Here is a 12,717-nt window from a genome sequence, read left to right as displayed (position 1 = left end):
AGAAACTAATTTCCCTTCTCCGAGGCTTGGTTTTCTCCATTGTCAAGTTGGGATATAAATACTTATATCATGTACTACCATAAGACCCAAATGAGACAATGCCTGTGAAGGCACTTTGTTCCTGAAAAACACCATGCAAGGTGTATTAAAGTCTTTAATAGCTTCTAGGACACACTGTATCTAACCACATTCATTATTATTATTGACAGTAGTAGAAGCTGCTAGGTATCAAAGTGAAGAGAACATTGGACTTGGAGTCAAGAAGACCTAAGTTCAAATCCTTCCTCATATACTAACTAGCTGTGTGACTCTAGGCAAATCACATTGCATCATCTGTTAAATGACGGTGATAATAGCACCTCCTTCCGAAGTAGAAGAAGAAGAAGAAGCAGAAGAAGCAGAAGCAGAAGAAGAAGAAGAAGAAGAAGAAGAAGAAGGAGAAGAAGAAGAAGAAGAAGAAGAAGAAGCAGAAGAAGAAGAAGAAGAAGAAGAAGAAGAAGCAGAAGAAGCAGAAGAAGAAGAAGAAGAAGGAGAAGAAGAAGAAGAAGAAGAAGGAGAAGAAGAAGGAGAAGAAGAAGAAGAAGAAGGAGAAGAAGAAGAAGAAGGAGAAGAAGAAGAAGAAGAAGAAGAAGGAGAAGAAGAAGGAGAAGAAGAAGAAGAAGAAGAAGGAGAAGAAGAAGAAGAAGAAGAAGAAGAAGCAGAAGAAGCAGAAGAAGAAGAAGCAGAAGAAGAAGCAGAAGAAGCAGAAGAAGAAGAAGAAGAAGAAGAAGGAGAAGAAGAAGAAGAAGAAGAAGAAGAAGGAGAAGAAGAAGAAGAAGAAGAAGAAGGAGAAGAAGAAGAAGAAGAAGAAGCAGAAGAAGCAGAAGAAGAAGAAGAAGAAGAAGAAGAAGAAGAAGAAGAAGACAATGATGACGACAGAGGAGAAGGAGGAAGAGGGAGAGAGGGAGGAGGAGGAGGAGGAGGAAGCTGCTTCAGAGAAAGATATTTTATACTTGCTCATGAGTAAAGGCAGCTCTGTGGAACAGTAGATAAAATGCTGGGCCTGGAGTCAAGAAAACTTGAGTTCAAATGTAGCCTCGAATACTTCCTAGTTATATGACCTTGGGAAAGCCATTTAATCTCTGTCTACCTCAGTTTCTTCAACCATAAAATGGAGATAATAATTAGTACCTATCTTACAGGGTGGTTGTGAGGATCAAGTGAGATAATATTTGTAAAGTGCCTGACGCATGGTAGGTGCTACATAAATGCTAGTTATTGTTACTAGCAAAGCAATCTTTAGGAAAATTCTCAGCCCAGGACCCTTCAGCGTTCTGTCTCTGTCCTCTTATTGTATCTATATGGAGCATCTCAATGGCTATCACACATAGGCGCCACCATACTGTGTGACCTTCAGCAAGTGGCCAACTGTCTCTGGGATCAAAGTCCCACATACACCTCAAGATGAGAAAAATGGGAAAAACCATTAATCACTGGAGTGAGAGGTGCTTGGATCACACTTGCTCAGAGAGGCAGCAGTGGCAATCACAATGGAGATCCCAGAGGGAAAGAATACTCATTAAAATTGATTGTCTCCAGCCTCATGGGTTCAGTCTGATTGGTTAATAATTCGCTGGCTAAATGCAGGACCATGTTCGAAGTATGTAGCTCTTGACAGGAAATACAGCGGAGAATTGGTTGAGAATAAGGCTTCCTATCTACAGGGCTTCGTTCTTCCCTTTTCCCCTCTCCCCACCTCGCTGTCTTTGCACACACTCCCCTTCAGTCTACCAATCATTCTTCTTTGTCTATGATCAGCCTTCAAAAGTCTTGGCCTTTAATACAAGGCCAGTGGTTTCCATGGGTACAAGTCTTTGAATAGAGTTTGCCAGTATCCCTTCCTACTCCTCCTCATAATGGGGAAGTCTGTCTACTCTCCCTCCTGGATGTCTCCTGAAAAAGAGACAGGATAGTTAAGGGTGGAGGGGGATTGGAGGGAAGAAGGGAAATTTTCCCCAGGAAGAGCTGACCTTTGGTATAATTGTGAATTCAATATTTGTTTCAGAGGCACTGAAAGGTTTCCCTTTTGCAGTATCCCCTCTCTCTGATTCAGAGAGCAGTTCTCTCTCTACTGCCCCATTGCCTTCCAGCATGTAAAGCCCCCTTGCTCTGATCCCCTACTTTCTTTCAAAACTGACTCCCAGGAAGTGATGACTTAGGAGTGTTAGTGACTGCCTATTCACTTACAGTGCCAGGGAGGTTTACGTTGGAATAGACAGCAATTTCTTCATCTAGGGCTTGAAACTTTCACTGTGAGTCTGCAGTCAGTGAGTTGCCTACTATAGCGAGAAAAGTGAGAAAGCCTACTCTAATGGGGTGAGGGTGGCCTTGTTTGGTGGGAAGGGGGGAAATGAGAGGGACTGCCTAGAGAGCCTGGTCCGCTATTGTCACTTTCCTAGGAGGAGAGAACAGAACGAGACTGACTCATGAAACCTTGAGCTTTTGCTTTGATTTCTTGGTGATGGGCCCTGCTGGCTCTTAAAGGCATACTGCCTTTCACTCCCTCCCTCCAGCACACACACACACTCACACACACACTCACACACTCACACACACTCACACACACAAGCACACACACCCCAACAAGGAATGCTACTTGCTCTGGGATTCATCAACCTGTTGGGGAGGACTTGGAGAAGGGAAGGGAAGCCTGCTGACTTGACAACTCCTAAGGCTGAGAGGGACCAGGGGATGCTTACCTACTAGATTTCCTCTGGTAGAGGAAAGGGAGTTTTTTCAAACAGTCAAATGCCAATTATTCCTTAAATGGCCCAAGAACTGGGGTTGGGTTCTAATCCCAAACAGCATCCCTTCACGTCTCCTCTTGGTCAAGACTCTCTGCTGTCATCCCTTATTAAAAGCCAGTGGCCAAGCCATGATCAAAAGATGAGTCACCATTATGAAGCACTAGGTTTAAAGTAATCCATGAACAATTCAACCCCTTTTGATTCAAGGCTGGTCTGAACCCTACAAAGTAAGGCCTTTTCAGAGCTCAATTGAAACCTTTCTCCTCTTGTTCTTCTCTCCTTTCCAAGTGGCTCTCCTCCCCCCAAGACCTGTCTTTTTCACATTTCCAGAGCCAATTGCCAAAGGATCATGAAGGCCATAAAACCAGAGATTGAGAGCTGGAGATCTTATTGTTCAATTATGTCCAACTCTTTGTGACCCCATTTGGGGTTTTATTGGCAGAGATACTGAAGTGGTTGGCTATTTCCTTCTCCAGCTCATTTTACAGATGAGGAAACTAAGGCAAACAGGGTGAAGTGACTTGCCCAGGGTCACACAGCTAGTAAGTGTCTGAGGTCAGATTTGAACTCAGAAAGATGAGTCCTTCCTGACCCTAGGCCCGGCACTCTAACCACTGTGTTGGCTAGATGCCCCTTAAACATTTATACCTCAGAAACTTCCATGAGGCAGACAGCCTTTACCAAAGGACCCCTCAATCCCTTTCCTACTCTACTTGCTCCTCATTCAAGAATAAATGATGAAATGAATGAGGAAAATAATACTGGCTTACTAAATATATGAAGGAATGATGGAATACTGACTATTGAATAAATGGATGAATGGATGGATGGATGGATGGATGGATGGATGGATGGATGGATGGATGGATAGATAAATACTAACCTGAGGGTATCCCTGGTCGTTAGTCCGAGGAACATCAAAAGCCAACACTGAGGGGCTTGGGAAGTTGACAGTTCTCATAGGCAGTCCCATAGACAAAGGCTCTTTGCTCAACATAGTCTCCCTGGGGAAGAGAAGAAAGATAAGGGTGAGTAGAGTAGAACCCAAGAACAAGTGGAGTCCCTTGCTATCCTGAGCACCTGGCAGTGGGCAGTGATCTTCCATTTTAGATTAAGAAGTGAGTGACAAGACTAGCTCCACTCAGCATAGGTCCTTCTTTTCTATAAGAATAGTAGATGAGGGCAGGGAAACCCACTGACCCATAGGCTTGGGGGACCAAGACAGAGGACTTGAGCATGAGCTCTAGCTCACCTACTGATTCGTTGTGTGATTTTGTTCAAGCCCAGATGCCTCTATTTCTTCAGCTATAAAATAGGTACCACAATCCTCTTTTCTGTTTGCTTCCTATGTGGAAGTGGAAATGATCTCTGTAATTTTTACTATGTGATTAGGCTGAGTATTGTAAAATCATAAGGATGGCACTGAGGGGAGAGTAGTCTCTTGGGATGAATTCCTGAGCAATAAATCATGAAAAAGTCCCTGAAGCCAATATCATATCCAAACCATCTCTACTCATGTGGCCACCATCTTGGTCCTGGCTCTCACCACCTCTTTCCTAGACTATTGAAACAATTTCTAAATTGGTTTACCTACTTACAGTCTTTCCCTTTTCCTCTCCATCCTTCACATAGATGCCAGAATAACCTTTCTAAAACATAGATCTGACTATGTCATGCTTTTCTTTAAGAATCTTCAGTGGGGACTGGGCCAACTATTTCTGGAAAGCAATTTGGCATTGAGCAATGAAAGTGGTCAAAATGTCTAGATATTTTGAACCCAGACATTCCTCAGGAGCATATGTCCCGAAGTGGTCATAGGCAAAAAGAAAGGCTCCATATACACTAATATATTTCTAGCAGCACTGTTTGTGGCTGTAAAGAACTAGAAACAAAGTAGATGTCTATCGACTGCAGAATAACTAAAATTGTGGCACATAGTGAATGTAAAGGAATAGTAGCATGTTCTAAGAAGTGTTGAATATGACATATACAGAGAAGCATGGGAAGATTTACATGGACTGGTGCCAACTGAAGTAAGCAAAGCCAGGAAACAATATACACAGTGGTTATACACAATGTAAATGGAAAGAACAACCACATACAAAGCACTGAAACTGAAAGCAATGAAATTATAAACATCCCAAAAGAAGAAATTTAACTCCAAAGAAAAAAAATTGATAACATACCACCCCTCCACCCTTGCTCCATCCATTGCAAGTGTGGGAGCCCATGCGTGTGGAACATTGCATATGACGTTAGACTTTTTGGATGTTTTGATTGGTTTTGCTCATTTTTTCCTCTATTTCTTTTTGGATTCTTTGTTATAAGGAATGACTTTCTTGGAGGAGGAAAGAGGGATACAAGGATAAATCTCAGGGATGTAAAAACAAAAGACGTCAATAAAAATCTCCAGCGGCTCTTTGCTGCCTCTAGGAGAAAACACAAACATCTTCACCTGGTATTTAAAGCCCTTTACAATCTGACTGCAGCCTCCCATTCCAGGCCAGTAATGGACATTGTTTTTCTTTCCTTTTTTTCTTTTTTGGCTAGGCAATGGGGTTAAGTGACTTGCCCAGGGTCATACAGCTAGTAAGTGTTATGTGTCTGAGGCCAAATTTGACCTCAGGTCCTCCTGAATCCAGGGCTGGTGATCTATCCACTGTGCCACCTAGCTGCACCAGACATTGTTGTTCTTCAGCTGCTCTGTGTTTCATCCAAACTGAACTACCTGCTGTTCCATAGACTTAGTGATTCATCTCCTCTTTTAGAGCCTTCGTACAGGCTGTTACCCTCACCTGGAATGCATGTTCTCCTTACCGCTATTTTTGAGCATCCCTAGCTACATACAAGATTCAGCTCACATGAGATGTCCTATGTGAAGCCTTTCCTTATTCCCTTGAGTTGAGACAAGAGGCTCCATAAATTTCCAGTCCATACCAAGAGGTTTTCTAGCCTGTCCAGAAAGACTACAGAACTCTGTGAAACAGACAGCCTTTACCAAAGAACCATGAGTTCTGAAGAGATTGGGTCCATTCCCCAGTATTTTGGGAAGTCTCATAGGATTGAGACAGACAGAGGATTAGACTATAATCTCCTGAAGTCTTTTTTTTTTTGGTAAGGCAATTGGGGTTAAGTGACTTGCCCAGGGTCACACAGCTAGTAAGTGTCAAGTGTCTAAGGCCAGATTTGAACTCAAATCTTCCTGACTCCAAGGCTGGAGCTCTATCTATACTGCCACCTAGTTGCCCCAATCTCCTGAAGTCTTAAAGGAGGTCATATCCATTTCTATTTGGGGGATAAAAAATTGACCATTGACTCCCTCCTTTTTTATTTGCATTACTTTATGTATTAATTAAATGCTTCCACTATTGTACTGGAGCCTCTTAACATTGATCTTGTAATGGGTGTTTTTATTGGTGGTGGCTCTGATCATTTTTTGCATAATCGATCATCCCCAACAGCCCCATTGAACCTGAGAAAAGAAGAAAAGGACTCCAGAGTCAGGGATATCAGAGTTTTCAGGGCCCACTTGTTACCTAAGTTATCATCACTTTTTTTCTCTCAATGACTATGATACTTGTTTTTTCGCTCCTTTGCCCCTTCATTTACTACCATACCTAGATCAGTGTCCACATTGATGACCCCTGAAATTACTTGTACTTACAGTTCTTTGAATTCCTCAGCTCTTGTCATGAGTACCTTAGCACATAGTAAGTGTTTAATAAATGTTTTGTGAATCGAATGGACCAAGTGTGGGAAGCACTCAGGCACCTGATCTTTCATCAAAGGATCATAAAATAGGTTTAGAGCTAGAAGAGAATTCAGAAGTCATCTAGCCCAAGCTTCTCATTGAGAACCAGAGAGGCTAAATAACCTAGCCAATGTTACACAGGTTCTAAGCGGTAGAGGATTCCAGCTGAGGTTTTCTGATTACAAACTAGGTCTCCATTACACAAGATCCCACTACAAAATCTACTCAGCCTATTAATGCAACAGTTATTCCTATTTGTAGAGCATGTTGTACTTGCCAAAGCATTCTCATATCCATTATCTAATTCCATTCTCACATTTACCATGTGAAATAGGTAAGATAGGTAACATCACCTCCATTATACAGATGCCTAAACTGAGCTCAGAGTGGGAAAGTATTATGGCTAAGGCAACATATCAAGTCAGTGTTGGAGCTGGGATTAAAATTTTCTTGTTTTTACTGTCAGCCCCGTGGTCTTTCTACTACTACACAGTATTACCTTTCTGTATTTCCTATGAAGATGACTGCTTCTCTAAGAAAGATTCTCTCAGAATCCTAACTCTCCCCTGGATCTGAATGGGGGTTTTCTGAGCAAAGACTTGAGGTCTTGACTTGGTGACACTATCCATTGGCAACCACCATGTGCTGTTAACCATTTCCGGACAAAACCATGAAATGAATGGTTTGTCTTATATGAATTCATGTAGTGGCTGTCTTTCCTTCTCCCTTTCCCCCTAATCTTTGGAGCCTTCTCCCTTCCAAGCTCTCCAACCTCTTTTCTCCCTATTAGACTCTGAGATTAATCATGGTTCCTCAAGGGGACTCCTTCATGGGAATTCCTTCCCAGGGCCATGAGACTTCCAAGCCTGAGCCTTCCCTAGGGAATTAGAGGTTTGTTACTTTGTGAACGGATCTCAAAGTATCATTCATAGGTCAAAGAGATCTTTTCTTTTTTTTTTTGAGATGTAATATAAATTTATTTGTAGTTTTCAACATTCATTTCCACAAGTTTTTGAGTTTCAAATTTTCACCCCGTCTCACCCTCCCCCCATCCCAAGATGGCATGCATTCTGAATATCCCTTCCCCTAGTCTGTCCTCTTTTGTTTCTCTCCCCCCCTTCTCTTATCCTCTTCCCCTTCTATTTTCCTGTAGGGCAGGATAGACTTCTGTAGCCCATTTCCTGTATTTCTTATTTCCCAACAGCATGTGAAAAATTTTTAAAAAACATATGTTTTTAAAACTTTAGGTTTCAAATTTTCTCTCTTCCTCCCTCCCCACCCACCCTCATTGAAAAGGCAAGCAACTCAATATAGGTTATACATGTGCAGTTATGCAAAACACTTCCATAGTAGACATGTTGTGAAAAACTGACTCTATTTCCCTTAATCCTATTCTTCCCTCCCATTTATTCTATTCTTTCTTTTGAAGGAGATCTTTTTTGAAAAAAGGATTCTTAAGTTTTCTTCAATTATACCATATAAGAAGTTGTCTGTTTCACTTATGGGTAAAGCCAGGACTAGAAAAAGACACAAAAAAGGAGACACTACTGTTTATCACTTTCTCACTTCACCATCCTCAACTTACTTGAACTCCTTGTAGTTGGGAATGACACGAGCAACCACTATGATAGGGCCAAAGGGGTTGGTGAGGGGCTCGTTGACCCCATGGAGAAAGACCTGAAAGTGGAAAGAACAGTGGGTGAATGGATGCTTGTGATGCAGAAAGAATCAAGGAACAGTTATCTCATAGCAAAGGTTCAACCTTCTCAGCTTGACAATTTTGGCCATGCTCAGCTTGAACACACGTTCCCTGTCCAGTTTTGTCCTTCTAATGTGCACCTTTTGCTCCAGCTAGCTAGCTTTCCTGTCTGTCCAAATGTGCCAGGCTCATTCTGGCCTTTGTGTCTTTGTTCTTTCGTCCTGGAATGCTCCCCTCTGCCTGCAAGGCCCAGATCAAGACCTATTCCTTTTAGGAAGCCTTTCCAGAGCACCCTAGTTTGGATTGACCTTTCCTCCTTCTGACCTCTTACCACTCTCAGTTGACATTGACTTGTATTGCATTGTGAAGGCAGATGTGATAAAGCATAAAGAGCCCTGGGGGCAGCTAGGTGGAGCAGTGTATAGAGCACCAGCTCTGCAGTCAGGAGGACCTGAGTTCAAATATGACCTCAGACCAAACACTTGACACTTACTAGCTGTGTGACCCTGGGCAAGTCACTTAACCCCAACTAACTTTAAAAGGAAAAGAGCCCTGGGCTGGGGTGTCAGAAATCTGGGATTCAGTACTGGGTTTGTCACATGCTAACTGCGCAAACCCAAACAATTCCCCTCACTTCTGGGGTTTCACTTTCTCCACTTGCAAAATGGAGAAGATAAGGCTTGCCACAGGGCTGTGTGTGTCCAGTGATACATGTAAGGGCCTTTTTGAAAACTAGGAAGGATTGTGCACATTCACAAGTTTTGTTGTGAATGCAACACAAAAATATTTTATATTTGTTAATGCTTTAAAGGAATAATCTCACTCACTCACTCTTCCCAAATGCCCATGAGGTAGGTATTGCATCCATCAGCATACATTTCATCATTGTTCAAGTGGATGGAGCAACTGGACTTGAGAATCAGAAAGACCTGAGTTCAAATCCTACTTCAGATACTTACTAGCTATGCACCCTGGGCAAGTCACTTAACCTGTCTTAGCCTCAGTTTCTTCATCTGCAAAATGGCAATAATAATAGCACCTCCTCCCTCAGTTGGTGTGAGGATTAAATGAGGCAATGTGTGTGAAATGCTTTGTAAACCTTAAGGCATGTGACATAAGTGCCAGCTAGAGATATTATTACTTGCAGATGAGGGAACTCAGCCTCATGAAAGTTTCCTCCTTTGCAGTGGGTTCCTTCACATGGCTCTACCAAAGAAACTTACAGGGCGGTCCTCTCTATGCAACACTGTCACTGTCTCAGAAGTTCATTTGTGATCTCTCTCCTCATTCGGCTCTCAGCCTGAGCCCTAGTCCTCTGCCCTATGCCTTCAAGGCCTGTCCTTCAGCTGGTAGTCAACTGATTCCCGGGAAGGTTTTAACTGAGGAGGCTTAAGGAGTTCTCCCTCCTAGGGCTATTTGCACCGCATTAGGGAACTCTTACAGAATGAAAAGCCTAGAGATTCAGAAAAATGAATCCATAATAGTGGAATTTCATGCATCAGTTGGAGAGAAATTGTGTGTGAGACGTCTTTGCCACACTGCTCCATTCAAACCGCATCTATTGCTTCTGGGTAAAGTCAGCTGAGGAGCTAGACAAAGAGGGTGTGTTCCTGCTGAGATGGACCTGGATGGCCGTGTGACTGGGCAGGCCTAGGTCCTTTATTACTCACAGAGGGAGGGAGAAACGGCCTCAGAACTGGGGAGGACTGGTAGCTGAGCTTCTGGAAGAAGGCGCCAAAGGCAGGGGACGGTAATTCACACCTATCCTGGAGCTGGGGTACTGTGAATTGGACGCCTGCCCCCACGCAAAGCCTTGTGATCAGCAGAAGCAATTTCTCTGGCTGTGTCACACCCACTGAGGCTGCTCACCTGCTTGTGGAAGGGAGGCCTCCCATAGAGGCAACTTCTCATAACTGATGGCCAGGGGGGAGGGGTTGAGGAGGATGCAGCTGCTTTCTCCAGCTTGGGGAAAGAAATCCAGACGGGAGGATGGGGTTAAAGTGCTAGGGCTCCTGGGGCATATTCCTATACATCCTTAATGGGGTTATAGCTGTAGAGTTGGAAGGGACCTCAGAGGCTGTCTGATCCAAACCCCTCATGTTACAGATGAGGAAACTGAGGCCCAGAGAAAGGAAGTGACTTGCCCAAGGTCACACAGGGAATATCTACCAGAGCCAGGATTGTATGGCCCTTTGATTCCATGTCCAGTGGACACGGTGAGCTTTTCCCACCATTCATCTAACACTGAGCAGTTTATGTGCTAGGTACAAGATGAATGAAATCCAGACCCTCAAAGAGACGACGGTCTTTTTGTTGTTATTTAGTTGTTTTTTAGTCAAGTTCAGATTCCTTGTGTTTCTTGGCAAAGATACTGGAGAGGTTTGCCATTTCCTTCTCCAGCTCATTTTACAGATGAAGAAACTGAGGCAAACTGGGTGAAGTGACTTGCCCAGAGTCACACAGCTAGTAAGTGTCTACTGCTGGATTTGAACTCAGGTCTTCCTGACTTTGGGCCCAGTGCTCTATCCCCTGTGCCACTGAGCTGCCCAGATGACAGTCTAGCAGGAAGAATAAAACATGTATGTGAATCACTCCAATGCCAACCAAATTGTGATAGGTGCCATGAGAGGTTTAAGCAAAAAGCTATGGAGATTGAGGTTACATCAGTCTCAGAGACACAGGCTGGTATAATGAATAGAATGCTGGACTTGGCATCATGGAGACTTATGTTTGCATCCTGTTTTAGACATTTATTAGTGGGCAATTGCTTAACACATCTAAGCTTCAGTTTCCTCATCTACAAAATGGGGACAATATTAACTTCCCCCTTACAGATTGTTCTGAGGATCAAATGAGATAATGTATATTTACATAAATGTGAGCTATTATTATTAAGGGTTAGGAAGCCTTCAAGGAAGAGATGGCAATTGAGAAGGCAACTGAAGGATGGATAAGCAAACAGAGTTAGGAGGGCATTACAAACGAAGGGAACAGCATAAGCACAAGCACGAAGATGGGAAAAGATGGTAGGCAAACAGTGAGGACAAGCACATCTTGCTTAATTGGTTTCCTGAAAACAGGATGTTCAGTGAAACAATGTTGCAGCCAGTTTGCTGGGCTAGTCACTGGTAAGCTGATTTGCATCTTGGGGAATGTGGTGTCTGTAGTTTCATGATGTTACTGTGAAATTTAATTACAATGTATAAATGGTTTTTACTCAGAAATGATGTTGTTCCAGACTACATTATATGGCAGATGCTCGTAGTTCAAAGGTACTGAACGTTGATTATGTACTGCGTTGGGGGGAGGTAGGAGGTAATATTGAAAAGATAGCTTAGGACCACAGTTCAAGGGGTTTGAATGCCCTGAGCAAGTCTTAAAGGTTGTTGGTGAACATGGAATGGGAAAGTTACTATGGATCAGCTGCTGGGGGAACTGGGCTTCTCCTTGGGGCAGAAGAGAGCCAAGGGACATTGTGTGTACTGTGGTGTACGCCCAGAGCATGGCCCCACTCCTGTTAGGACAGCCCTACAATGAGATACTCCCAGTCTCCCTAAGGGATTCTAAGGATGCGCCAGGGCACTTGCAGAAGGACTGATGCCAGGGAAAAAAATGGAGAAAGGCACATAGTGACCACCAGACGCTGCTGTGAGGAGACACATGGGTAGAGCTGCTAGAAGCCATGTTAGCAGACTGCCTCCAGGAAGCCTTCTGAGATTGAGCAGAGGAGCACTGAAGTCTTTCCCTCACCCCAAGGTTGCCTCAGTCTCCCAAAGTGATTATGTTCCTATCAATTATGCCCTGACCTAAGCACAAATCCCTATCCTCCTTAGTGTACCTACGAGGCATAGGATTTCCATTCTAATTTTTGTCCACCGTGTTTATTTGACTGCCTGGGCATCATTTAGTAGGTCTAAGCTTCAGCAAAAAGCAGATATTTTTCTCTGCTGCCCCCTCCTCTTTCTGTGCCCTTTCTGCTTTCTCTCTTTCCTACATATGATACTTCATTTCCCATCTACATGCTTTTGTGCTGGCCATCCCCATGCCTGGCAAGCACTTCTCCCTTACCTCGAATTCACAAAGTCTTCCTTTGAGATGCAGTCCAGGCACAGTTTTCTGCACGAGGCCTTTCCTGATCTTCCCAAACTACTTTGTAATTAACTACTTTGCATTTGTGTTTATACCTGGTATTGTGTATACAAAGGATGTGTAATACTTTGTATTGTACACAAATAATTGTATTTATTTTTAAATTTATGTTGTATGTATTTTTATATGTGGTTACCTTTACCATTAGAATTGAAGTTTTTTGGAAGTAGAGAATATTTTATTCTTTGTATTTGTATTTCCAGTTACCTAGCATGATTTCTGGCACATAGTAGGCACTCAATAACTTATTGTTAGTTGATTTCTCCCTCAAGTGCTCTCATACTACCTCACCTCCTTCTGGCAGAAAGGAAAGCCCTTTGGGGTAAGCAGAA

The 12,717-nt window shown here is 43.1% G+C and overlaps 1 protein-coding gene across 7 annotated transcripts in view; it reads right to left on the bottom strand.

Annotated features, from left to right (window-relative positions):
• CCDC33 (coiled-coil domain containing 33) overlaps window positions 1-12,717 on the bottom strand; it is a 221,305-nt gene that overhangs the window by 127,878 nt on the left and 80,710 nt on the right. For all 7 annotated transcript variants that reach the window (XM_020994637.2, XM_020994640.2, XM_020994645.2 and 4 more), the window contains exons 6-7: window positions 8,123-8,214; window positions 3,670-3,790 (exon numbers count right to left, since the gene is read on the bottom strand). In XM_020994637.2, coding sequence (XP_020850296.1) covers window positions 3,670-3,790; window positions 8,123-8,214 — 213 coding nt within the window. The remainder of the gene's footprint in view (window positions 1-3,669; window positions 3,791-8,122; window positions 8,215-12,717) is intronic.

The sequence above is a fragment of the Phascolarctos cinereus genome, unplaced genomic scaffold (genome assembly GCF_003287225.1).
Source record: "Phascolarctos cinereus isolate Bilbo 61053 unplaced genomic scaffold, phaCin_HiC Scaffold_3;HRSCAF=262, whole genome shotgun sequence".
Classification (NCBI taxonomy): Eukaryota; Metazoa; Chordata; class Mammalia; order Diprotodontia; family Phascolarctidae; genus Phascolarctos; species Phascolarctos cinereus.
The sequence above is the reverse complement of the archived record's forward strand: the minus strand, read 5'-3'. Positions and strand labels throughout refer to the sequence as shown.